Source organism: Pagrus major, chromosome 8 (genome assembly GCF_040436345.1).
Source record: "Pagrus major chromosome 8, Pma_NU_1.0".
Taxonomy (NCBI): domain Eukaryota; kingdom Metazoa; phylum Chordata; class Actinopteri; order Spariformes; family Sparidae; genus Pagrus; species Pagrus major.
In genome coordinates, this window is record NC_133222.1 from 9,210,394 (window position 1) to 9,238,314 (window position 27,921).

The following is a 27,921-nucleotide window of genomic DNA, read 5'->3' on the forward strand; positions in this document are numbered from 1 at the left end:
CTGTGCTTTAGTACTTTGAAGTTACTACTCAGCTGTGACAATCAAATAATTGTATAATATAGAAACAGGAAATGCTGATTGCTGATGGGTGTATTACCATATTATACAGTATATTGAATAACAAAATGACATGTATCATATTGTGCAGGTGTTACATTCATTGTGTCAGCACCATGTAGCTGTTATATGTACATATGTGGTCATGCACCAGTCAGCAATCAGGATTTCCTGTTTCCAAAGTCATTACATTTAATTTACTGGGTTACAGAATTGAATCAACGCTTACTGTCACACTGTTATGTCTTACTAGGACACTTAAATGAAACCAAGCCATAATCAACATAATTGATATTATTATAAGTGATACCTGTGCTTTCTGCAAGTAGAAATGTCAGCTGTATAAAAGGCCTAGACACTTATCATGGCATTTCTCTCATTCTAGGCTTTACTCCAACACCGTAATCAGTGTATCAGCTTTTATAGGTATCATTTCTACTCCGAGATATTGCAATGAGATTAAAACATTAGTTACAACTGAAGGAGTTTTGGCAAATTGCAACACTGAACATTATAAAAGTGGAGCAGCAACAGCAGGACATTTGAGGATCTCATTTCATTATCCTTTGGATTGTCTCCCTCTGCAGGTTCATCATGTTAATGTCAGGGTTCAGCTTGCATTTTGTTGAACAGCCCAGAACAGAAGAAAAACGTACAAAGGTTTTTAAAAATCTCATCTGGTTTAATAGCACTGTACATGGTGATACATCTGTGATTAAAACTCTTTGTAGCAGTTAAGGCAGAAGCAGGAGGAGGGAATTACAGAAGGAAGAAGGCTTAAAGTCCGTAAGAGTGTCTCGGATAGTGTCAAGGTTAAAACAGGGTATTATTGGGTAGATTTACATTAGTTAAGCAGCTTACAGTAAAAGGTTTTTAGCGGAGAGGTAGGAACGTAAATTGGAAGTAGCTGAGGTAAATGCTGCAAGGTTTCATAGCACACTGAGATCACGGTTTCATTTCTTGTTGGAAATAAGCACGTTGACTTCGTCCTCTGGTTTGAGGCTGTGCCACTGGGCTATTGGCCTCCTTGGGTTAGCCAGCATGTCTGCCCAATGGCATTGCTCAGTCCCAGTGCTGTTACTGCCCAGCAGCACCTTTCCGATGGCATCATTCTTCCCAATCTTATCATAGTCCAACACAGTCACTGCTATCTGCACCTTCTGCAAATGCAAATACAAACACACAGTGAGATAATTCATTACTTTCTGATGAATCGCATTTGCTTGTGCGTGTGACAAAAATGTGTACCTCTATTTGTTCGCATGGCACTTCAAAGCTGAAAGACTCGTTGTAGTAAGGGTTCAAAGTGTTCTTCTTTATCGTTGTTTTCTTCTTCTTGAGTCTTTTCCCATTCTGCATTAAGTGGATCTTCACATAAGGGTCTGATAGAGAGAAAAGAGAGAGGTTTTATGGCAGAGGAACAGACCGACAGCCTGGCACTGACGCAGTAACTCCATCAGTGAAACACAACATCTATTGTAGTCGCTCCTGAAAGTTTTCCCCTAAATAGAAACTGCTTGAAAGTGGACACACCACTTAAAAAGTAGTTAATAGGCCTTAATGCTTAACCACAGTTAGCAAACCTGGGCTATTACCGTAAGTGTGCACCTAGTCATCTTATGAAATGTACTGAGGCATATATTTCTTATTAGTTGAAGAGAGAGTGATTAAAAAAAAAAAGATTACTTTATTGTGACATTGAGCTTAAACATGAATCTAATGTGAATCAAGTGTTTGAATCACCTGATAATCCACCCACATCCATTTTCTTCAGGTTTTTGGCTTCCAAAATCACGACCGTCAGCTTCCCCGCAGTAGGCACGTACCTCAAGGACAAACATATGTCTCCAAGCTTCTCACTCTAAAACAAAGAAAAAGAATTGAGTGTGTTGTTGTTGCATTTAATAAAAAAATTAAAGCTTAAATAGCAACTTTACAAGAGGTTAAGGTCTTCCTCACAGACAGAGGTGCTTCAAATTAAGAATAAGTAACAAAAGGAGAAAGTATTTTTTATTTTACTCATGCCAAATACACATCAGCCTATAATCCCTAAACACCAAACATACAAAAAAAAATGTTTTCCACTAAATACCAATTTTGTATATTCCTAATTTTTCAAGTTCATCTCCTCGTCCCTTCTCACAGTGTGCTCCCACCTCCTCTTTCTCTGCCTTCTGCAGATCCCTCCACTCCTGCATAGACTGGCTGAAGTCCACACTGCTCATCGGTATCTTCACAGCTCCAATGGCATCGTGTTTTGAGAAACGGTCGAAGTCGTACACAGTCAACACCAGCGTCTTCCCGCCGAGCTCAGTGTACGGTACCTGCAGAGCACACATCAAAGACGATAATTTGAAACCAATCCTGTGCCGTGTGCTGATAGCGAACAAAAATCACGTATCTTGGAGTTTTAATTTACCTTAAATGTGAAAGTCTCATTGAAGTTTGGTTCAAGGGTTTTCCGATGAACTTTGGTTTCAAACTTTTTCTTTTTGTCCGGGAGCAGATAGAGTTTAACGTAAGGGTCAGAGCTGCCTCCCACATCCATCGCAGGAAGTTCAGCAGCCTGCAAGATGCCGACAACCAGCTAGAATGTAAAAGCAAAGGAAAGTATTAGCAGGAGATAAGGATGCGGCTAATTGACGGAGAGAAGCACAGTATTAAAAATGTGAGATTTTAAAGCTGGCAGATGGTGGGCAACAACATGTCACAGCAAATAGCAGCATCTCACCGTATTCTCTGTGAAGTTGTAGTCTAATGTGAAGTGCAGCCTGCCCAACTTCTCCACCTCCTTGGGCTCATTATGTGACAGCTCTGTTTCTTTGCTGCCTTCATCTTTCAGCGGCTGCACACACGCAGAGACACTCATCACATTCAGGTAAATAAGGAAGGAAATACATAGCTTTACAAGTAATCAATAAGGAGCTTCTCTCAATGTGTGGGGCAGCTATTTGTGCTGTGTTCTTACAGTATATTGTATAGCATTACACAGCCAGAGGCAATTAAACAAAGATAAAGTTACCATCTAACGCTTATTTATTGTTTAAAGGGGACAGGGGGAATTTAACACCATCAGTGTGTTTAAATGTGACCTGCATCCTTGAAGAAACACAACTCATCTCAGACCTCAGCCTTTGCTCCAACATGAGCGATGTGCAAAACATCTATTAGTCTTAACACACACTGACAGTTTTACTACTCTTGTGTGACCCCAACGTCACGACTGTGATACACTGCAAGGACAATACATCTGCAGGAGGGAGTGTGTGTGTGGCCTTGTGTCTTGTGTGTGTACCTTGTTGAAACCTCCATCCATTTCAGTGTCAAAGTCTCCCTTGCTCTTCTCTTTTCCTTTTTTCTTGTCCTTTTCTTTGTCCTTGTCTTTCTTTTTCAAGCACTTCTTCCACACACACACGGCACACGACAACACCGCGCACAAAGTCACGATGCAGAGGGCAGCAACAGCCCACGATGGCACTGCAAATCCATGTGAAACACACACACACACACACACACACACACACACACACACAGATGATAAATTATTCATTTACATACACTTTTTTTTTTTTTTTTTTTTTTTTTTTTTTTTTTAAATGTGTTTATTAATTTTCTTCATAAACAAACATACAAATGACAGGACCAGACTAAACAGCAATACCACATGACATTTACAATAACAACAACAACAACACAACAACAAGCTGGGAATAGTAATGCAAAAACCCCAAACCACTCGGTTCTGGGTACATGTGACAGGTACATTATACAACTTAGGGTGTCATACAGCGGAAGCTAGACAGGGAGAAATATAAAAAATAAAAATAAAAAAAAAACAAAAAAAAAAAATATATATATATAAACAAACAAAATGGACTATACCTTTTTTTTATTTATTTATTTTATTAAACAAATGCTCTCGTCAGTATAGCAGAAATATTTACATTAATATAGTCAAGAAATGGTTTCCATGTTCTTTCAAAGGCATTTGTTTTGAAGTGCAATAGACAGGTGAGAAAGTCCAGAGGTATATATTCCATTATTGTCCTGTGCCATCCCGACACTGAAGGGGCCTTGTCTGTGATCCAGTGTGTAAGAATATTTTTCCGGGCACAAAATGTCAGGATATTACACAGCTTTTTCTGATACATATCAGTAATATGATCATTTGAAAGACCCAGAAGAAGAGAAACCGGGTTGAGTTCAAGCTTTTTTCCCAGAATCTTCTGAATTTCAAGCAGGATATCATTCCAATATTTCTGTATTTTTACACAGGACCAATAACAGTGAGTAAGATCACCAATTTCTGTTTTACATTTAAGACAAATTGGAGAGACATCTTTTCTATATTTGGAGAGACGGTTGGGGGCAACATGTGCTCTATGCAGAATCTTTAATTGCATCGCTCTTGTCCGGTTACAGACAGTTATTTTCCTTGCGTTATCCCAGATGTCATCCCACATCTCCTCTGTTATCTCAACACCCAGTTCCCTCTCCCAGACTTCTCCCAGTGTCCGAGTGCTGAAACTTGAGCAATCTCCTAGACTGGTATAAAAGGTTCTAATGGCAGCCTTTCCCTGAGAGAGAAGTACTTGTTTCTCTATCTGTGTGACACACATATCAGCAAGCAAAGATGTATCTTTTATAATAAAATCTCTGACCTGAAAGTAACGAAAAAGATCATTTCTTGATATGTCGTATTTTTCTATGACCTGATTAAAGGTCATGAGGGTAGGACCTACAAAGAGATCACCCAGGGAAACGATTCCCTTAGCTGTCCAGCTTTTGAAAGCTCCGTCTAAGGTTCCTGGGAGAAAATCAGGGTTATCAGTGATCGGGGTGAAGACTGACGTAAGTCCTGATCTGCCTTCCATGTGCTGTGTGATCCTCCATGCTCTAACAGTATTAATTGTAACTGGGTTGCTGCAAAGCTTTTTGATACATTTTAGTTTATCAATAAAAAGTAAATGTTTCAGAGGACAGTCGGATAAAGACTTCTCGATATCAAGCCAGATTGAAGAAGCATCATCTTTGATCCAATCAGCTATGTATCTTAAATGAGCACTCAGTTGGTATCTCTTAATATCTGGGAGGTCCAGCCCACCCCTAGCATTTGATGACTGCAACACTGACATCCTAATCCGTGGTCTTCGTTTACTCCAGATAAATGAGCTAAACCAACCATTGAGTTTTTTCACTATTTTATGATTGAATAAGATGGGAATCATTTGTATTGGATAGAGCAGGCGCGGAAGGACATTCATTTTTAGAAGCGAGATTCGGCCCAGCCATGATATAGGAAGATCGTTCCATCTTTCCAAATCTTGTTTTATTTTATCAAATAGTGGGTTAAAGTTAGCTTGAAACAACTGATTAAATTTAGGTGTGATATATATACCTAAGTACATGAAACCAGTAGAGGACCATTTGAATGGAAAGGGATTAGGATTGTCTGGCGGATGTTTTAAATTACCTAGAGGCATAGCCTCCGATTTGGAAAAATTTACTTTATATCCAGAAAAGGCAGCATACCGATCAATAATCTGAATAAGACGAGGGACTGAAACAGAGGGGTTTAACATAAATAATAACACATCGTCTGCATATAATGAGATCTTATGAGATTTTTCTCCCACATCCAATCCAACCATTAAAGGGTCCCGTCTGACAGCTTCCGCTAAAGGCTCAACAGCCACTGCAAATAAGAGTGGTGACAGGGGGCAGCCCTGTCTGCTGCCCCTCTGAACCACAAAATTTGTGGACCTGAGTCCATTGGTTAGAACTGCGGCCATTGGTTCAGTGTACAGGACCTTCACCCATCTAACAAAATCATCACCTAGGCCAAACTGATCAAGCGTGAAAAATAAATAAGACCATTCAACGCGGTCGAAAGCTTTTTCCGCATCTAGGGAAATTATAAGACCGTCTATTTCCTGCTGTTCAGATAACTGGATAATATTTAGCAATCTTCTAATGTTGTTATAAGAGTTACGGCCCTTAATGAAGCCCGTTTGATCCTCCTTCACTATAACTGGTAGAAGGCCTTCTAAGCGTCTTGCCAAGACTTTGGAGAGGATTTTTAAATCCACATTTAGCAGCGAGATCGGCCTATATGAGGCACAATCCTCAGGGCGTTTCCCTTTCTTGAGAATCAGTGAAATATTAGCTTCCCTAAGTGATGGTGGGAGAGTGCCACATTCAAAAGAGTGATTAAACATATTCATCATGGGCTCTAATAAAATATTTTGAAATTCTTTATAGAACTCACTACCAAGACCATCACTGCCTGGTGCCTTGCCTGATCGAAGAAGTTGAATGGCCTCACGCAGTTCAGCCGCTGAGATTGGGGCATTTAATTTAGATTTCTGATCTTGTGATATAGTCGGGAGATCAAGCTCGGAGAAGAAAGCTTTCATTAGAGTTTCAGCATTGTTAGCCTGTTCCGACTGATATAATCTTGTATAAAAATTTCTAAAAGTATCGTTAATTATTTTAGAATCAGAGGAACAAGTCCCTGACTCGTCCAAAATTGACTCAATAATTTGAGAGGCCCTACGTTTTTTTGTCAAATAGGCCAAGTATTTTCCTGGTTTGTCCCCATGTTCAAATAATCTTTGTTTTGCATATCCTAATTTTTCCCCTGCCTTTTTTGTTAGCAAGGAGTCTAGTGTGGAGCGAATAGCAGTAATTTCTTTCAGTTTACCTGCTGTAGGCTTCTTAATATATTCCCTCTCTGAAATACTTAATCTTTTTTCTAATAAAGCTTGTTGCTCCATATTTTTACGTCTTTTGGAAGCAGTATAGGATATGATCAACCCCCTGGCATAAGCCTTGGAGGTCTCCCAGAGCAGGGATGAATTAGTAGCCGAGGGAGAGTTGGTAGCAAGAAAATGCCTGAATTCTGTAGTGAAATATGATATAAATTTATGATCTTTTAGAATTGAGGTATCCATTCTCCAACTTGTGGGTTTCTTAGAGAGTTTTTTAACTGTAACATTCATATACACCGCAGCGTGATCTGATATTATGATGTTTCCAATCGAACAAGAGGCAACAGATTCTATGAGCTGTTTTGGGGCAAAAAAATAATCTATTCTTGTGTAGCATTTGTGAGGATTAGAAAAAAAGGTGAATTTCTTATCCGCAGGGTGAAGTGTCCTGTAAACATCCACATATCCAAAGTCCTCACACAGACCAATGATTTGTTTTGACTGTTTTGATAAGGCTAAAGCACCTAGAGGAAACCTGTCCATCAAAGGATTCATAAGGCAATTAAAGTCACCTCCAACAATAGTATTTTCCACCGCAAGATCAGATAATTTGGCAAAAGCCTCCGACAAAAAGTTAAGGGGGTGACATGGAGGGCAGTAGACATTTAAGAGAGCAAAGTCTTCCCCATGTAGGGAGGCTGAGATAAGTACAAACCGTCCATATTTATCTTTAATACATTTTGACACCTTAATTGGTAAAGTTTTCCTAATGAGTATTGCCACCCCTCTGCTTTTGGTAGTGAACGATGAGAAATAGACTTGGTCAAAGCCGCACTGTTGCAACTTTAAATGTTCCTCATTATTCAGGTGTGTTTCTTGCAACATAGCAATATCAATCTTTTCTTTTTTTAAGGATGACAATATTTTTTTCCTTTTGATGGGAGAGTGGCTTCCCTTGATATTCCAAGTGCACAGCCTCAATGTGTCACAGGTCATAACATTTTTTGTTGAAAACATTTAAACTCCCAAATGTATTATAATCTCCATGTAATTTCTGCACTTGACTATAACCCAGCTGAAGAACAAAAAACAAACAACACAGATTACAAATAACAAAAGTGCCAACAGCACTGTGGGAGGAACCTTCCCCACGCGGTAACCAGGGGATTACCATGACCTTCTCCACTACTCTCTACTCTAACTTGGTTAGCTTCTCTTACAGCTCCGAACTCAAATAACACCACCTGAGTGATAATATCCACCCCCCAAAAAAAGAAATACTCTCAGCAATGTTAGTTTACACATCACGTTATCAGTCATTCCTGATCACCATAAACATAGGATGATAGGGCAAAGATTGCCATTTGAAATTGTTCAGTTTTAGCTTTGTGAGCCATCCTCATTAATCATATATGGTAAATATATGATCCACCCACAAATAAGCAAAGTTCAAAACAAGTTTTTAAAAAAAAAAAAAAAAAAAAAATCAAATAAGTGGCCTGCCCAAAAATATAAACGGATCAGCTGGTGACTCACGTGTAGTTCATCTGAGAGTGTCAACAAAAGCTACTGCTTTAGCGGGGGAGTCAAAGGTTCTGGCCTCCCCACCGTGGAATATTTTCAGCGTAGCCGGGTAGAGCATCATGTATTTGGCACCAATGCCCCGCAGGCGTTTCTTCACATCATCAAATCCTTTTCGTTTGCGCAGCACCGCGGCTGACAAATCCTGGAAGAACATGATGGTGGATTCCTGGTGCTTCACGGTCCCGCTGCGTCTTGCGGCGTCCAACACCCTCTGTTTGTCAGCGAAGTTGTGAAATCTGATCAGGACGGGTCGTGGTCGCTGGTTCGATCCCGGTTTGGGCGCCAGGGTGCGGTGAGCTCTTTCGATTTTAACACGGCCGGCTTTCGTCTCCATCCCGAGCAGGTCGGGTATCCAGCTCTCAAAAAACTTTGTTGGGTTGCTTCCCTCCACGTCTTCTGGTAAACCAATAACCCGGACATTTTTTCTCCTGCCTCTATTCTCGAGGTCGTCAATATGCTCGGCCATGCTTTGTATTTGGTTTTCAAGCACCTGCACACGCGTATCTACCGTATCACAGGTGTGTTCAGCCGCAGCAATCCTGTTCTCTGCCTCGGTGGTTCTCTCCTCGATCTTTTTCAGCTGCTGGGCGTGGGCCTGTATCGTTTGGGATAACGGCCCGAGCTTTTCATCGATCACCTTGGTGATGTTTGCCGTTATTTCCTGAATAGTTTGACGAAAAGCGGGGTCAAGGACAACCTCGGTGTTAGCTTGTAGCTGTTGCTGCTCTTCCTCCTCCGGGAGAGAGTACGAGTCAGTCATGCTAGCAGTAGCTTCCAGCCCGCTCGTCTTGGTCGGATTTCGATTTTCTTTTGGTGGTATCTTGTCCCGGGATCTCAAAAAGTAGTCGTCAATATTCATGTTAGGACGTGCGACGTGGAGGTGGTTGCGAATATTGAGTTGGGCGGAGTTTTTTATGAAATATCAATGCGGTGGTGTGGAGCTCAGAGAAAGTCAACCACTCTCTACGCCGCCATCTTGGATTCCCCTTACATACACTTTTAATCAGCCACTTGAATACGGTGTTCAAAATGTCAGCCTTAAATGTACCTTCAGGATTAAACTTCTTTCCCCAATTACTTAGGGAGTGAATAAAATATCAGAATACTGGAAAATGTTATATCGGTGGTCATTTTTAGGGAACACTATAGACAATGTATTGTAAAGTGTTATCATTTGTTCATCTCCTATGTGTTCTGCTTGTTCTCAAGCGTCATCAGGGCGATAGATGACTCTGATGTCAACTGACATATGCAAAAGCAAGATGCCATCTTTCATGACTTGCAGTTTTCTGCAATATTCATGCACATAGCATTACAAGCAGTATGCATAAACAACTGGGCAGAGGAAGAGGAATAACTTCTATCTAATAGAAAACAAACAGATAATGCACTTCTGCTGAGGTGATAATTGTCCTGTATGCATTTTTAAACATAAGCTATCTAATGGAGTAAATCTGGACAATATGAGAATATACTTTTCATATGCAGTGTGACCTTTGTTTAGTGGCACATTCCTGAAAACAAGACACCCTCAGCACCTTTTACTTCTGAGAAAAAAGGCCAAATCTTCCAATGAAAACAGGACCACGGACAGTACTCTCTAAAATATAGTTATGGATAGAATGAAAAATATATACCTCGATATGAAGTGTGCAATCTTACTGCATATCTTCAGAACATTTTTCATTTCTCAGCAGGCACACAGGGCATGCAGTTAAGCACCTGAACTCAGTGTTTCCAGCACAGTACTCTAAAGAATCATTTAAACTTCACATCTTTTTTCAAATCAATTTTAGAGATTTAAACTCAAATCTCTTGACATTTTACTGAAGTTATCAACGAGTTTGATCTTGAAATTCTTAGAACAAGGTAATACTTTGATGCCTCTCATGCTTTACCAAAATCATTCAGGGTTAAACTGGCTTCTGGTACTTGGATATGTCATCCAAATATTTTTAAAGATGCTGTTTGCATGACCATAATCATTTATATTATAGCAGACCTACATAAAGACCCATGAATTAATGAGTTGGGTGTCTAACTCACTGTGGATGCTGTGCAGTTCACTCATGAATTTGTTGGGATGTTGGTCTTCAGATTGTTTTTGGTCTGGCGGGGTTGTTGCATTTGGCAAGTGGGTTGGAGTAGCGGGGGTGCCCCTCGCAGATGGGGCCACTCGGTGGTTCCCAGTCATTATTTGAGGAGAGACAGCAGATCCAATACTGGCAGAGAAACAGGGACACAGAAAAAGATGGCTCAGTCCCAGCAAGAGAGCAATTTTTGTGCAATATACGAAACATTACACTTCACCAAAGCAGAATTAGGCAGATCAGTAAATGCCTTCCAAATTTGCAAAAATCTCATTCGAGGAACCATCCAAGCAAACCATATAAACACACACCAGAGCAGAGATTCCATTAATGCTATTGATCAGATGTATTTGGGGCAATAATCTGCTTATAGACACTGTATGACCATCAGAGTCAAATGACTTCTCCTCTTTCTGCTGGCCTGGCACTAACACTCGAACACAGGATATGCAAGCCGCTGTCTCTGCCAAACCTGCTGACATGGAGGTGAGAGAGGGATGGAGGAGAGGAAGGGGAGAAGTGAAGTTGAGGCGTCACGCGTGGACCGCTGCTGTTCCACAGCGAGCAGCCAGAGGTGAGAATCATGTGCCAAGGTCATGCTCAGTACAGGTCAACTGTATATGAGAGAAAAGTCCTGCTGCTGCTGCCGGGATGTGACTCCCAAGTGCAAAAATGTTTTGATTTGTTATTTTCTTTTCTGCAGACATCACAGGTATTGAATATCTGGGGTTGAGTCAGCAGATGTGATTTCGCACCCAAGCGAACACTGATCTCAGTTTATGTCTGCTTTTTCAGGATTGTTCACTTGACAAAAGACAAACAGACGCCGGCACTGACACAAACAAACAGCTGCAGACAGAAGATTTCAAGGTACATAAAAGGAACCAGTAGTGATTCCAAACAGAACATATGTTAGACTTCTCTGATACTGATCATGTGATTGTTTAATATATTGTACATATTACACTGTATTTAAGGCAGTGTGTCTGATACTGATGTGCTTTTGTGAAAGGGCAACCAAGTGTTCATGAATAATTCACAGCTTTTACATTGTCATATGCAAAAGTCATAATCATCGGAATATGGTATACATGCAAATTAATATATCGTCGTCTTTCTCTCATTTTTGCTGCAGAGGTGACTCATTATTCGCACCATATGGTCCCCCAAGTTCAGTTGTCGGTGCAGCTGCAAATCTTTTTATACCCGATCTTACAAGGTGCCAAATTCAATATAGTTTATGAAATGTAGTGTCAAGATGAAAGCTCTGAACTCAGAAATGACAAGTTTAAGACAGAAATCAGCCATGTTATTGGCTTGACTTTACAAAAATTCTCAACCTTCAGAAGAAGCAGATCTTGCAGCAGAAGAGAAAGAAAATCCCTGAAACTGGAGTTACAAAATAATAAATTACTCGCGACAATGCTGTATCCAGTAACAACAGAATGACCTGCACAGACCTCCATCCATGGTTTACACACAGTTACCATTCACTTAGCCCAGTCGACAGAGAAATAAATCAAAAGCGCTTATGATCGATGAAACAAAGACAAAACAAAAGGACCCAGAGACATACCTGTATTCAGTTGTCCCAGCAGCAGTGTTCAGCTCACAGGTACTCCTATTCCTAACAGAGAGGTGGAGGAGGTTGAGGAAAGATGACAGGACCAGAGAGGGCGGGAGAGGCGGAGGAAAACGGGTGAGGTAGGAGAGTTTTTGTGTCTCACCAGTTCTCAAGAAGAAGAGTGCAGGTGTGTGAAAGCTGGATCAAGAAAGAGAGAGAGACAAAGAGAGAGAGAGAGAGAGAGGGAGGGAAGGACAAGATAGGGTTGGGGTTGGGATAGGTGGCAATGCAGCCCGGTCATCTTGTGTTGCTTCCCTCTATATGTGTGAGTGTGTGTGCATGTGTTTGGGTGAATGTGTTCTGTCCATTCAGGTCTCATGGGAGAACTGGGGCTCATTTTCTGACGCCCCACCTCTTGTGTGACCTCTGTCCCATCCCTACAGGTCACCCTCACCGGGCCACTGATGCATATTCATTAGCGAAGTGACATCGCTTTTTAAAGGCTCGTTAGCATAGTGAGACTTCAGCAATAGAGGACATTTACATTCAGAGTGGACAGCTCCGTCGGTGTGTGTGCATCTGTACATCTGGCAGTGGCTGCAGAACTGTCTCATGCTGTCTATGTATAGATGATGTTGCCTGATTTAGAAACTTAGGATGTGGTTTCTGCAGCAACACAGAGATCAAGTTCCGGCCCCGCCCCGTTCACCTTGAGGTACCAGAGATGCACAGAAATACTGTACAGAAGGAGGGATGAGACAGAGGGAAAGAGAGGGGGCAGGGAAGAGATACATGTGATTTGTTTGCTTTTAAATCAGCTGTGAGTAACACCTCTTAAATTGTGCTTTTTTATTATATTTAACAGTTGACCTTAGCCCATGTTGGAATCTTGAGCTGTTTCTTTTTGGCTGTAGCACATTTACTCGTGTAAAAATATTATGCTTTTTTTTTTATTAAGGAAGTCTCATTTATATAAGGATCGCCTTTACAAGCGCTGTCTGAGAACAGTAGTCCAGGAGTTCAGTCAGACGAAGCAATCTTCACACACACAGACACACACTTTAAAACTGTTATGTACTGTTATATATTACTAAAAATTAGGTGTCATGGCTCTAAACTCAACTGATGTTAAATATCTCTGCAAACAGGATGCACTAAAGATGATGGAATTTCCTACGAGAAACTGATTTCAGAAAAGCAGGGCACAGCACATGCTGAGAGACAAAGACAGCCAACAGCCTTTTTTACAGGAGACATTTCAACTTATAATAGTAGGAAAGGCACGGGTGTTACTGATAATGTAACAATGGTTTGTTTTGCCAGCATGCACAGTCACACAAAAAACCTGAAACTGAAGCAGCTAAGAGGATTTCAGCCATTGTTATTTCATTGTCTACACCTGTGCTTATGCTTTGACTTCAACGACAGAAAGTTTATTGTTCTGCAAATTTTCTCATGTATTTTTTCCACATGTAGCATCACTATTACTAGGCAGGGAGATTGCGAATGGACATATCATGTCCACATATGATGTTCATGTAAACATCCAAACTTGCATATACAATCTCATAACACCACCACATGCAGTGAGCTCATATTCACATCAAAATAATCATAAATATACTTTATGTAATAATTTTACACATCTCTGCACGCGTACAGTATTTGTACATAAACATTGTATATACAATGTATATCAGCATTCTTGGTTTGTCAGAAAACAGCTCATACCTCCACACGCTAGGTGGCGATAGTCATTTCTGATCTAAGTTACATCTCCGCGGCAAACCACAGAAGAAGAATCCTCGTCTCTAGGATACAGAGGAAGCGTTCCTGTTGGACTGATGGTGAGTTCCTTGGGACTAAAGCAGTCTGTTCTTGAGAGGATGTATTGTTTTGTGTATTATTTTTGTTTTTCTGGCTGCTAGAAAATGGTAGTTTTTAGTAATTTATAGGTTTTGTCATAAAATAGGCTCACCGCAGCCGCTGACGAGTTGCTGCGATGGTACAGCTACACCGCTAGCTAGCTATTTGCTGACGGCAAACTAAACTAAAAATGGTGATTCGCACTAAAACACGGCCATTTATTAATCCTGTGACATGACGACTAATGAAGGAGAAGTATACAGGACAGGACATGTGCATGGTGAACTCTGACAAATGCTGACTATTAACTGTTATGACAAACGTAACATTGTAACATACAGTGTGGTACGGTAATAAAGTACTTGTTGCTCCAGATGACCGCGGTGAAGCTAGTTTTAGGTTGGATATTTTACAGATGTTTACTCTGGAGACACCCAGCGGCGTCTCTTACTCAGTTTCACCCAGTGTTGGCAGCAGGAGGACGGTTGGGTCGCTGCTGGGTGTCTCTGGAGTGAACCTAAAACTAACTTCACGTTGGTTGGTTGATGGACATTATTACTATGATGTGCAGCAGGCACAGGATCTGAAAGTCTTACAGCTGGTTAGGTAAAACAGTTAAATATAGTCTGTGTCAGCTTATAGACCTGAAGCTAACAAAGTCTAAACATTCTTCATTCAGAAAATGCTTGGAAGATCTACAGTGTATGCTTACATTTACCTATCTCATTTTGCATTCATATATGTAGTTCATCATATAGTGTCCGCAAATTGTGTCTCCTATATATACACTATGCTAAATAATATAGCATGATAAACACGATATATTTTTAGTTAGTATATAGTGGATACTGTATGTGATATTACTTTAGAAACTATTAAGGGAGTCTTTATTATGGGCATGTTCATTCTGCTAACTTGCAGTTGAAAGTCGGGCTGTCTTCACAGTAGTAATTTATTAACATTTAAAACTGAGAACATGGCTGTTGAATTTTTAAGTCAGAGAACTCTGCAGCATGACTGTTGCGTAAGCCAGTAATATTTGAATGCCTCTGTTATGCTCCCTTCTGTTGCTTTTCACGATGGGCCAAAAACCTATATTCGGACATTGCCTGTGATGCTAAATCAAGAGATTGAGTCATTGAGTCATGAAAAATCCAGGATCTGTTGCTTTTTTACAAGTTTATATATATATATATATATATATATATATATATATATATGTATATGTGTGTGTGTGTGTGTGTATGTGTGTGTGTGTTCTGCAGATATATATATATATATATATATATATATATATATATATATATATATATATATACATATATATATATGTTCTGCAGATATATAAATATGTATAGCAATTGATAGTTGGGACCCTTGCCTACCCTCTTTTGAACATTAGCCTGTGTGCCTTGCAGGGTTTGAGGATGGTGCCGATGGAACATCTTCGTCTGGAACATGTTCTGCAGACTGTGTCTGTGTTGGAGTCGGTCGTCCTCCGCAGCTTTGGCCCTGAAGGTGGACAAGTGTTGTTCACCCGAGACACAGGACAGGCAATGTTAAGCCGCAGTGGGACACGCATTCTCACAGCACTACGACTGGAGCATCCACTGGCCAGGTAAGACAGATATGTCTACCTTACACTATGATACTCTTTGTCAAGTGACATTTTCTCTTTTGATGTTTTTGTGTCTTTCTCATTTCAGGATGGTGGTGGAGTGCGCCTTGAAACACAGCGCTGTAACAGGCGATGGATCCAAATCCTTTATCCTACTGCTGGCATCTATACTACGGGTGATTCACTCAACAGCCTGCAAGGAGCTGAATGTGTCTCACACGTATAACTCCAGGGACGTCACAGAGGCCACCACTGTCAGGCACTTGGCTGATGAATTGCTGGCATTTGTGTTGGAGGAGCTGGATCATCTCATTGCTACAGGAGTGGTCCCGTATGGATGCTGTCTTTCGTGGGAGGATTTCACTGCGAAGACACAATTACCAGCTCACACAAACAATCACTGTGTTCAAAAGCTGTTGGCATCATTCTTTCATACCCGTCTGGGTTGCACCCACTGTGACTTTATAAGCGACCTCACTTGTGAACTGCTCACTCACTGGAAATTTAAAAATGACCAACCTTCCCTATCACTCCAGTTTGTAAATGACAACTTTCCTGCATTGCATACACCTGTATCAGGCTTCCCTATTAGTTGTTCACGTTTGATTGAGGGGCAGGTCATTCACAGGGACTTTGCTACGCCCTGCCCTCAGACTGACCACCAGCCTGTTAAAGCTGTAGTTTTCACTGGGTACCTGCAGCCAAAGTTGCTCAGTGCAGGAGAAGTGCTTGAGTTAGGATCTGGAGAGCAAGGGAAGGAGGGAAGTATTGTGCAGTTTAGCACATGGGCAGAAAGGTCACTAGAGGGTGTCATTGCAAACCTACAGAGTTTGGGTGTCTCTGTGCTCCTGTCTGGAGTCAAACAGTCAGCTGCTGTCATGGCCTTAGCTGCACAGGCAGACATGTGCGTTGTGGAGTGTGTCAGTGAAGATGAGCTGTCTCTCTTTGCCCAGCTAAGTGGGGCCAGACCTGTCTCAGACTGCTGGATGATTGAACCAGACAATGTTGCTACACTGACCTTTTGCCGACCAATACTACTGGGAGCCCATAGGTATGAAAACATGTCACTCTTCCGCTCTCATATTCAGTTACAAAGCGTTACTTGTGAGGTACACCTACCTATAATCCATGGGGCTTTGATTACTGGTGGGGTTTTTTTTCATCTTGTTTTTTTCATGGAAGTCCAATTGAACTCTTTTTCTCTTCCACAGGTATGTCCATGTGGCTTTTCACGATTTAGAGGAAAGGCTTGTGGTCAAAGCGTGCAGTCTGGTCATTTGTGGTCCAGGGGAAGGTCAAACTGACCAGTGTGCAAGTGCTTTTCAAGATGCCATCCGTATGCTACTTTCCACGTGGGAGCCCATGGGTAGGACTGCATCTACAGCATCAAAGAGGACCTTGCAGTCAAACAAAAGGAAATCTTTACATAAAGACGATCAGATCCACAATGCGCCTGTGTTGGGACCAGGCTGCGTTATACCTGGTGGTGGGACATTTGAGTTTCTCTTGAACCATGCCCTTCTACAACAAGGCCGCAGTCGCTTAGTTTCAGATGACGCAAATATGGGCTTCCCTGCTGTTTCCCAGCTCTTGGCAAATGCTCTGCTGTGCGTGCCCCGACAGATTTACTCCCACAGTCCTCGTTGTTTCCTGCAGACTCAAACTGCGCTCTTAAGTTTTATTACGAATCATTCCCACCCTTTCAGCCTTGTATACAAACAAGACCAAAACACAGTACTCTCACAGGGTCAGGGTAAAAGTGAATGTCCCCTAGAGGAGGGTAAACAACGCATGCATTGTTGTAGAGAGGCTGAAAAATCCTCAAAAGTTTTTATGTTGGACTCAGGCCTTGAATCTGTCTCCTGTAAATACCAGCTGCTTCTGGCCGTGCTGCAGTGTGTCTCAAGTCTTCTCCATGTGGACACTGTGCTGCACATACACACACAGTCACACAGACTTGCGAACATTTCCTGGGAGGACACAGAGGACGAGGCTGAGGACTGAGATTGTATTGTGTCCCAAGATGAAAGCCATAAACATTTCTTCTCTCAGTTCTTACTCAGGTATCATTCAAAAGTTGGAGGAAATAATTTGCACTTTATTGCAGATTGCTACAAGAATTTATTATTATTTTTGTTATTATTATTTTGCCTCTCTACAATATATTTGTCATGCAAGTTTGTGCTTCCACTGAGATAGTAAGTTACATTCCATGGCAGTGGTGTAGTTTGAAGGTGTAGTTTAAAGGCCAATAAAATGTTACGGTGGTCCTGTACCGTCATGTCCTGAATCAAGGCTAGGCTTGCCAACAACAGTAAAAAAGAGAACATCACAAAGGTCTTTGTTAATCTCTGTGTAGGACAGAATGTGCAGTTATCAAATAATTTAGTCCGTATCTACTGTGTGTTAATGTGAACTAGTGTGAGAGTCTACGTGTTGATGTTGGCCTCTTTCCTCTTGAGTCCTCATCACGGTGCCTATTTTTTCAGCGTTTCTCTTCCTTATCTCAGTTTTCCTGCTCCCTTCCCTTTGCCAGCACACATTCTTTTATATAAAAGGCATACACACAGAATAACATGGAGACATCGCCGCACTAATAAACTCACTGCTTTTTATAATTAGTGTTATCTCCATAATTTGGGGCGGGGTGTCTGAGAGGGCAACACCCAACTGTCAACAACCAAATCAAAGTGTACTTCCTTGTGCTGTTATCAGAGGAACTCTAACTCTACTCTAACTTCTTTTTTTGGCAAGTAGTGAGTCATTAAAAATTAACGTGACTCACTACAGTACATAAACGTGCAATGTTTACTGTAATCAGTGTGTGCTCCTTGTTGCTCCAAATTTTTCCGTAAATTAATTATGATGGGATAACTCGGACAAAGACGGTTCTTGGCTTTGTTTTTGCTTTGGATCAAACTCTACATGAGTCACACTTGATGTTCGCAGATATCAAAACGGATTGCGGAAGCAGGGGGAGTATTGAGAATGTTATTTTCCACTGCGCATGAGGAAAGACCCAAGTGTTGTTTTCACTCTCATCAAGGCACCCACACCCTCTAACCCTTACATGCCCCCATATCCTACACAGCTCAATCTAACACGCGAGGCAGAGTCAATATAATATTGAGTCAATTTAATAGTGAAGATTTTCCGATAACAGTTATCCACTTTACTCAGTGACCTGCCGAGATTAGGCCTAAAGAAAACCTCCAGCTCATTTGCCTCTTGTTCTGTGTACATCAGTGATCGCCATAATATAATACCTCCAGAATTGACTCAGTTTGGTTTATTTGGCTCTCATTAATTTTAAACTATGTAAAACATAGTGCATATGTTATAAATCAACCCAGTCTCTGTAAAATAAAAGGACATTATAAAATACATAATCAGTCTGCAATTACCGTACAACCAACTAAGTGTATAAATCTTTTACAAATAAAAAAAGAAGACATTTACAAAATGTGACAAAAAATTAAAGGCGTTTTTTAGAAAGGGCAAGTTAGAAGATGGAGAAAGACAGACGCAAATTAAATGTCACAATGACGAATCTGAAATGCTACTCTAATACCAAGCTAGAACAGACCACAGTCACCACAGTTCACAGCTCGGCATTCAGTTGGCTACAAGTCACCTTGGTTTGACTTCAGTGTTGTAAGGAAAAGGAAATGTATCATTTCATTGGCTACTGCTGTATTGTGCTGAAGTGGTGGTGGTTGCCTTTTTTTATGGCCATAGTCCATGACTCTTCTTGCCAGTAGGTGAGAAATGTGATCAGTATACAATAATATGATCTTTTGTTTAGATAATTAGCAGTTCACAAACACTAATTTCAATCAAATGACCACACAATTACACATTTCTGTACTACACTGCCACTGAAGCACAGATGACACCCAGTCTATAGTTGGGCCAAGTAACCACATTGCAACTATATTGTCCAGGAAGTGTCAGCAGCACAGTTACAATGACTAATGTATAATTTAAAAATCAGAAATATCTGCACCCAGCATAGCTTAGGTCCCCCTTGAACAAGCAGTGTTTCTATTGGCAGTGGAGAGTCATGTGACTCTTGGAATGACATCATGCAACAATAATAAGGACTTGAGGGTGCGGTGGTGGGTTTCACACCACCTCCCGAGACTTCCTGATGGCGCAGCACAGGAGCATGCTAAAGATCATCCCGAACACCTGTAAGACAGGGAGACAAATATTACTTATGTTTGTGTTAGCTCATGTCGTCTGGGGCGGCAGACGTCGGAATTTGCCGAGTTACTTACCATAACAACCCCGATGGCGATGCCCACTCCACCGATGATGTGTAGCTTGGAGTCAAACACCTCATCGATAGCGTCAGGACAGCTCTGCAACACACAAGCATGATTCCTTTCAGTTTTCTCTAAAGAGTTGCTAGAGATGACTTGTGCTATGGCACACATAACAGACAGCCTGAGAGCATGCAGGCTCCAGTAAACCATTGTTGCCATAGTAACACCGCAAGGAGGCTGAGGGACCAAGTCTGTGAAGGGAAATCCGATAAACTTGTGACACACACGTCAGACCTACATTATGCATTTGACATGCAGTAATTGCCCGAGCACTCACAGAGCTGAAGCATGTTTGACATGGTTGGATCTTTCAGATGGCCCCTCATTGAAATATTTTTGTTCCTGTAACTCTTAATTGAAGTACCTAGCTGTGTTGGCATCCAATCTATACACACACTCAGGGTAGCAGTACCTTAGTAATGAGCTCCTCGAGTGGCTCGCCCTTGGGACAGGTGTCTTTGGCAGATTCTTCTACAGTACCAGTTGGTCCGCAACATTTCAGCTGTAAACACACAATATTACATGTTCAGAGAACAAGATGACTTGCAAAAGGAGAAAGACATCTCTCTATCTGCAAGTGTTTTAAAGGAATATTTCGGTTTTATTTCAATTTTTAGTTCCAGAAGTGTCTCTTGTGGATGCAGATATAAAATATGGTTCATCAAGAAATAGTTACAGCACGTAAATCCCTCTGTCATGCACCCCTGCCCCCTTCAGAACGTTGAAAAAGATCCCTTCACCCCACAATTTTCATTAATCATTAACAATATATGGAGAAGCAACAAATGAAAAAGGAACCAAGTTGAATTTTTATGAAATAAAGGTCATCAGAATGGCATCAGTAAACTCATTTGTTTTTTTTACCCTCCATAAACTATTCATTCAACTGTTGTTTTCCTCCATTTTCTCCCCCTGGTCACCACTTCTCTAAAACAACAAAGTCATGTTTTCACATTTCTATTTTTGCACAAATTAAGCAAACAAGATACAACATGTGCTTTCGACATACTAGTAGGTGTGTTTATTAACTTTGGACCCTCCTTCCAGTCTTTACACTAAGCTAGGCTAATTGCCTCCCAGCTCTATCTCCACATGCACCAACACGATGTTGATACTGATCTTCTCATCGCTCACAAAGACAGTGAATTAGCTCATTTTTAAAATGCTGAATGTTTCTATTAAAGCTAATTTGCTGAATCTGAAACTCTAAGTCATCGTAAACATGGATACTACTTGGTGTGGAGGGTTTTTTCAAAAGTCTTGTGAGATAACCTAAAACAACTTCCCATGGGAATACATTTATTATGCTTAAAAACAACTTTTATGTCATGTTTGTTTTAGATAAAATCTGAGTCATTTTGATTTAGAAGGAGGCAGAAATGAAGGAGACAGGGCTCACCCCTTTTTGGATCAACCGCAGTGTGTCTTTGAGGCGTTCGTCTCCTGTCTCCTGGAAGTTCTTGTAGGTCTGCATGTAGAAGTTTGTGATGTCATTCACCACCTGCAACACAGAGAAAAAATCTTTTATATACATCACTGAAGCAGACAAAAGTAACATCTTCACACTGCCTTATCAGTCCTGACTGCAACATTTCTTGTCCTTTTTTACTCTTATTTCCCTGTTTTTTGTCTCCTTATCTGTCATTTTGTGATTTATTTGAGTTTTTGTTTTCTAATTGGTGCTTTTTCTTATTTTGTTATCTCTTATGTACTTATTTGTTTGTTTGTAAAGTGCTTGTAACCGTGTCTAAATGGTTAATAGAACAATCCTACTTCAAACTTGTACGTTACCTTGCTTTGGTTGGAAAATCCCCAGATTCCGGCTGCGACCTCAACGGCAAATATGATAAGCAGGAAGAAGAAGAACTGCAGAGAGGATAGACAAAATCAAACTCAGCTGATTGTATGAATGTGTGCTTCCATTCATGCCTGTGCGCATGTCCTTTGCGTGCATGTGTAACAAGTAAGGTCATTCGAGTGTAGTTGAACCTAATTTACATAGGCTCCTCCTCCTGAGAGATTTAGTACAAGAAGATTAGGGCCAGACAGGGCAAGAGGGAGGGAGGGAGAGGGGGCAACAAGCACATGGAAATCTAGTCGAGTCTTCTGTGGCCTTGATTCTGTTCAGTAAACAATGATCAAGGCAGAAAATCTCAAATTTCTTAGTGAAGGTCAATGGGATGAAAACTGTTGCTGAGAGACATCACTACCAAAACTGAGAGAAACAAACTGTTGGTTAAACAGTTTGGATTTTATGTTTAGTCAAAAGAAGTTAATAGAATAAGAAAGGAGGGTCACATGAAGAATTAAAAAGTGGTACGAACCAGTCCCAGCATACAGGGGGACTCCTGGATGGCCCCACAACATCCCAGAAAACCCACCACCATCATCAGTGCTCCAGCTCCTATCAGGATGTATACACCTACACACACATATGCACACAAACATACTTAATGTATTGCAGAGCTCACACAATCCAGAACTCTACTTAGACATTTCTTAAAGGGACAGTTCACCCTAAAATCATAAATACATACATCCACCAACCCTATAACTGGCAGAAGGAAGCGTGCATGTAGTCATTGACGAGAGGCTTCCTCCTCGTCTGAGCTGTAATGTTAGGTAGCCTCTTTTCCATGAGTAGATGCACGTAACCTTCTGCATGGTGATACAGTTGGTGGGTGTAGCCATCTAGTTCCATTGTGTGAGAAAGAGGGCAGACATCTCTATGGACGATATCTTCAAAACTCTGACCCACACCAAAAGTAGATGTAGATGGATAAATAGCACTACAGGTAAGAGGAAAAATATGTATTTTTGATTTTGAGGGTGGATTGTCCCATTAAACCATAATGGATAAAGTTCCTGCTCATGGAAGCATCTTACCTGTGTAAAACACATATGGAGAGTCTGATCCTTCAAACAGGCCTTTGGTCTTTGGGTCTAATCTTAGCCACAGGCCTATGGCAAAGACAGCAGTGCCAGCAAGCTGAAACACAAACACATTTAGAAATATTGCAATTAGTTATTACAACATTAAATGTCTTAAGCACAGTGTACACTCCTAGACTGTCTGTCTTGCTGTGCAAATCATACTAGACAGTGTAACAGTGAGAAATTAAGCTCAATAAAGGTTCAGACAGGAAGAAGATTTTTCATAGTCATGCCCTCTCCATATGCATATCCCTACTTGTCAACTCAATTAGCTGACTGTGATTTCGCCACGCCAGTTAAGAATTTAAAACTTCTCTTCTCGGCTGCTTGCAGTTGTCACTTCAAATCTGCACTGACAGGCGCCATCTGGAAAACCTCTCTAGGTCTCATCCTCACAGTTTTTTCGGTTCAGTTTTCAGTCCAGGAAGTCATGTCGTATCCAAATCTCCACCACCACTAGTATCTGCTCTCCGCGGGGGTAAACTCCTAATCATGAGCCTACTCATCATGTGAAAGTGATCCTTTAATGATAATGCCTCAGCATCTCCTACCGTTCCCCTGCTTATCATTAAAACAAACTGGTCTTTATCTACAACTCCGATTTCAAATTAGCTGGGACGCTGTGTGAAGGGTAAATAAAAACAGAGTGCAATAATTTGCAAACGAACAACAGTTTTATAGTGTTCACATATAGTTAAATTATTTATGCAATCGCGGTGAACCTTGTCCATACCTTGCATGTGAACGACGTGATACTATCACCTGTTATCAGTGAACCTCTTCAACCTAGGAGGTTTTTTCCTTTCTCTTCTGATTACAAATTTCTTCCTCAAAACTACATACTGTAGTGCACCTTCAAGCATATATTTATTAATTAAGTTGATTAGGTAACATTAAATATATTGTAGTTGTGCTGTTGTCGGTTGGCAAGTTATCACATTCTGCCTTCACAGTTCATTACCAATGTGGCATCACATTTCTAACAAACCACCCTGAAAATGACATTCAGCTCTCATCTCTTGATCAGGACATTCGACACAGTCAATCGGGTCTTCATACCACAGTGGTTTGAACGTGTGTTGATGGTGAGCATGATATGGTTTCATGTGTGCATGTGAGTGTGTCAGCGTGCATGTGCCACAAAGACCACAATCAGAGAAAAGATGTGAGACAAAAAAAAAAACAAGGTTCACACATTTTCTGACACACACATGTTTTTATGCATGCATTTAAGTATATTCTGCCACACTGGTCTGTTGTCAGCTTGCTTTTTTAACAGCATGTGAACAAAATAGCATAAAAGTCTGTATTTTACACTTTAAATGTCTGTTCATGATGCCATATGCTGTATATTGTGCAATGCGCAGACTCTGGTACTTTCCCAGCCTTGTCAGCTTAGACAGGTCAGTGAATATTTAACTTTGAGAGCCTAACTGAAAGCTATCTGATTTATTCAAAGGGTGTGAGTGTTTCTGTGTATACTCTAATGTTCTTTGGCTATTTTTCACTTCATACTTTCTGTTGTATCATTTTTATGTTCCACTATATGGACAAAATGGTAGAATAGAGCAAACCACAAAGGGTGCATGTCTGTGATACTAGTTGAGGAAGTTTCTCCACTTCTTCCCACACACACACACACGATAAGACACGATAAAATGTAAAATAGACCTACCCAGAAGACAAAGTTGAAGGCAAACATGAGATATTTCACACACTTGATTCCCCCAGCGATAGCCATGTTGATTCCCTCCACACAGTGCACCGCTCAGTGTTTAACAACTAACTTCTTCCCAGGAAGAAGCGAAACGTACGGTAATGGTGTCAGTTAGAAAAAGGTGGTGGAAAGGGAAAGAGTGTTCAATGCCCCGCCCTCATACAGTCACCTGATCACACTGTTAAGGAGTGGCAAGAGCGCTTGACAAACTGACCACCGTACATGCACAGTTTTTATCTGGAACTGCTGCATGTTTGCAGGTGGTGCAGGCTTTTTTTTTTTTTATGTGGGAGGTAGCAGCAAAGAGGGCTCTGTTGAGGCATGTTGACATAAAAGCATTCTAAAAAACTTGCCTGGCAGCATATTTACCTCTCTGCCGTCTGAACAGCGTGTGATTACAGTAAATGGACTGCTCTCAAAAACAACTACTTCCCATTCAAACTCCTAGAAGCTGCTTTTTGATTGAAAGAGAGGTTTTTGGACCTATCCCACGATGCAGTGATACAAAGCTGTACACTCTTGTTGCATCCAGACTGAGCTGTAATCAGATATGTGTGTCATGTGATTTGTGGTGGCAAGAACAGGGTTATGACCAGAGTGCGTCACAGCTTCAGTAGAGATGTACTACTTGTTCCCGCCCAGTACCGATTCTGATACCTGAACTTTGTGCATACGCCCATACAGAATGCTGATCAGATACCAGTGTATTGAAAAAAAAAAGAAAATTCTATACAGTGTTATTATTTTTAAACAGCTATATCTATTTACTGTATTTCAATATTATGTGATGGATGTGTTTGAACTTACATGAGTCGCCTGCCGTTTATGGATAGTTGCACACAGGTTGCTGGGAAGCAACAGGGCCCCTTTTCTTTCTGTTTTTTTCTTTTTCTATTTATACCCCAAATTTAATGAATTCCATAGTTTACTAAATAAACATATCTGCATTATTTTATACAGCTCAACATTTTAAATTAATGGATTACATACCAAAACGCCCTAAGAACAACAGTCACTCCCAGGTCGACTGCTGGTGTTTGATTTGCAATGTGGAGACACGGGAAGCTGGCAAACTTGTTTATTTCTGTTGTCATTTTCAACTGTAACTGTAGCATTTAGTTCTATAATATAGTTAAAGGGGCAGTAAATAGTTTTGGAGAGGAATTTGTAATCACAAGAGAAAGATCTTCATTGACTGATTTTTTTACGCCTGAACAAACTAAATAAACAAACTCTCTTTGTTTTCATGACTGAATAAACTGAATAAACAAACGGACAACAACATTTCATGCTGTTTTACTTTGTTTATATTTGGCGGACCCTGCCAACCCTGCCTTCTAGCTTCAAACAGTGTTCTGGGGACCTTTCCTCTGAGAACAGCTTGTTTATTCAGATATGGAAAAGATAAATATTTCTGAGTTTGTATTATTACCTCATTAATATTTTAAATATTCAAATTCTCCAAAAACTACATAGTGCCCCTTTAAAAATGATGGTCCTACCTATCTGATGTTGCAGCTGTGCTTACTTTATATTATTTAATTTTGTTTTGCATTTTACATGAACTAAAATGTATACACTTTTAAATAACATGGTGGAAAAAGAGAGTTAAATTGTGTGTAAGCAAGTGTGTGATGCAGAGGTTTTCTACCCGGAAGTTAGTGTAAACAAACATTGTGATTCAGTTTATAGATATGTGAATACGAACCAAAGACCCAAGAAAACAACAACACATTATATATATACTAAAACACTTTAGACGAGAGAGACAGAGTGACTATAGTGTCCAATTTCTATATTTCTATATGTATTTTAGCTGTGGTTTTGACTGCAACCATAGAACTGTAATAGTTCTTTGGCAATTAAAAGTGTCCTTAATGATTAAATGTTCTTTTTCATCATCTGATTTACTAGAGGGATCCCGAGAATGAATAATTTGGGGACAGGGTTTAATTTAATATCCAAGATTAGGTCTAACATCCCAGTACCTGTGCACATTCAGATAGGCTCATAATATATGTGACAGGTCTCCTTGTTGGACACAACCCCTCCAACGTAATCTTGAAGATTTTTTCATATTCAGCCATTGAGACTGGAGTTCTGAAATATCTGTTTTTGGAGAAATGATGTGTAATCAGATTTGTTCACTCGCTGATACCAATTCCAGACTTTTAGGCAGTATTGGAGATATTTCTGACACTGGTATTGGTATCGTCACAAACATCATCTTCAGTTCCGGCTTAAATCGGGAAGATCTGCTTTTATGTGGGTGAAAGGTTTGAGCGTGGTTTCCTGTTTACTGGCACACAGGAAATGGTTGGACACTTTATAGTCCCCTTATTGGTGTCTTTAAGTGTTTTTCATCACTGACAATGTTGAATCTTTGAATCTCTTGAATACCCAAAATTGGTTGTTTTGCCTTGATCATTTCTGTCTCTCTCACACACACACACACACACACACACACACACACACACCACACACACACACACAGACACAAACACACACACTGTGTGGGAACCCCCTGTCTTCCCTGTAATGAACAGTTATCCATGGCTCTATCTATAGCAGCACAAATTATGAATGTTCATCAAAGGACACAACACCCACATGAAACCACACACAGAGATCACAAACAAACGGACTCAACAAGACACACCCTGCAGCCTTTGGGACACAAATAGCCTACATGGGATATCCAGGATTCTTCACACACACACACACACACAGGCTGGCTCCCTGACATGCGCAAGTCTTCACATCTCATTACGTAGCAGAAGTCTTAATTATTATTGTATCAGCCACATTCTCCACCATAATAAAGCGCCCCCCCTCCCTCACACCCCCGTCGCAATTATTAAAATGCCGTGCGCGCAAACTCCAGAGTGTAGTCTGCGTGGTGGAACTGGGTCACTTGGCCACTGGGGATTATTCTTCCTGCCCGCTCGGTCTCCACAAGCATTGGGACACTTTGTTTTTGAATACACTCTGATCAAGTAGCCGAGGCTGCCCGTGAGCGCTACGATTCTGCATCTGGGACATCGTACAATGTTCATTCACTGTAGTAACCTGCTCACACACGAATGCGCATTCACGCCAAGATCTCTCCCTCACACACACACACACACTTGACACACAGACAGGATGTATAGCTTTCCATGAGAACAATGCGTTTCCTCGCCTCAAACTCACCCAGAATACCAGGTTGAAGGCGAACATCAGGTATTTGATGCACATCTCTCCTCCCGACAGCGCAGCCATGGCGGTGCTTGAGCTTTGGATCACACTTCTGCTGGCTGCTATCACCTTTTTTCAAATCGACGGTACAAAACCAGAGAAGACCTTCGAAATAACAGTCAGTATGCAGAATGAGGTTATTTGCCGACGCGCCGGCACTGATACGCGCGTCGTGCTGTGCGCGCCTGTAGTGGTCCGCCCCCACACATAACGGAC

General features: G+C 40.9%; 3 protein-coding genes across 4 annotated transcripts; 1 reads left to right on the plus strand and 2 right to left on the minus strand.

Moving 5' to 3' along the window:
* Positions 1 to 1,010: 1,010 nt before the first annotated feature.
* Positions 1,011 to 10,545, minus strand: syt1b (synaptotagmin Ib). The gene is made up of 8 exons (XM_073472259.1): positions 10,398 to 10,545; positions 3,353 to 3,534; positions 2,789 to 2,902; positions 2,477 to 2,644; positions 2,214 to 2,381; positions 1,801 to 1,918; positions 1,306 to 1,439; positions 1,011 to 1,217 (listed from the first exon to the last, which is right to left on the minus strand). The coding sequence occupies exons 1-8, from the start codon at positions 10,543 to 10,545 to the stop codon at positions 1,011 to 1,013; spliced, it is 1,239 nt and encodes a 412-aa protein (XP_073328360.1).
* Positions 10,546 to 15,298: 4,753 nt separating this feature from the next.
* bbs10 (Bardet-Biedl syndrome 10) lies at positions 15,299 to 17,513 on the plus strand. The gene is made up of 3 exons (XM_073472362.1): positions 15,299 to 15,489; positions 15,578 to 16,540; positions 16,701 to 17,513. Exons 1-3 carry the CDS (start codon positions 15,299 to 15,301, stop codon positions 17,491 to 17,493), a joined length of 1,947 nt encoding a protein of 648 aa, XP_073328463.1. The 3' UTR covers positions 17,494 to 17,513.
* Positions 17,514 to 18,763: 1,250 nt separating this feature from the next.
* Positions 18,764 to 27,838, minus strand: cd9a (CD9 molecule a). 2 transcript variants are annotated; one of them, XM_073472363.1, is made up of 8 exons: positions 27,661 to 27,838; positions 22,704 to 22,806; positions 22,142 to 22,239; positions 21,609 to 21,683; positions 21,217 to 21,318; positions 20,230 to 20,319; positions 19,770 to 19,853; positions 18,764 to 19,680 (listed from the first exon to the last, which is right to left on the minus strand). In XM_073472363.1, the coding sequence occupies exons 1-8, from the start codon at positions 27,727 to 27,729 to the stop codon at positions 19,615 to 19,617; spliced, it is 687 nt and encodes a 228-aa protein (XP_073328464.1). In that variant the 5' UTR covers positions 27,730 to 27,838; the 3' UTR covers positions 18,764 to 19,614. The 2 variants fall into 2 exon arrangements, with proteins under 2 accessions (XP_073328464.1, XP_073328465.1); XM_073472364.1 differs by lacking the exon at positions 27,661 to 27,838 and adding an exon at positions 24,427 to 24,575 and having other exon boundaries at positions 18,955 to 19,680.
* Positions 27,839 to 27,921: the final 83 nt, after the last annotated feature.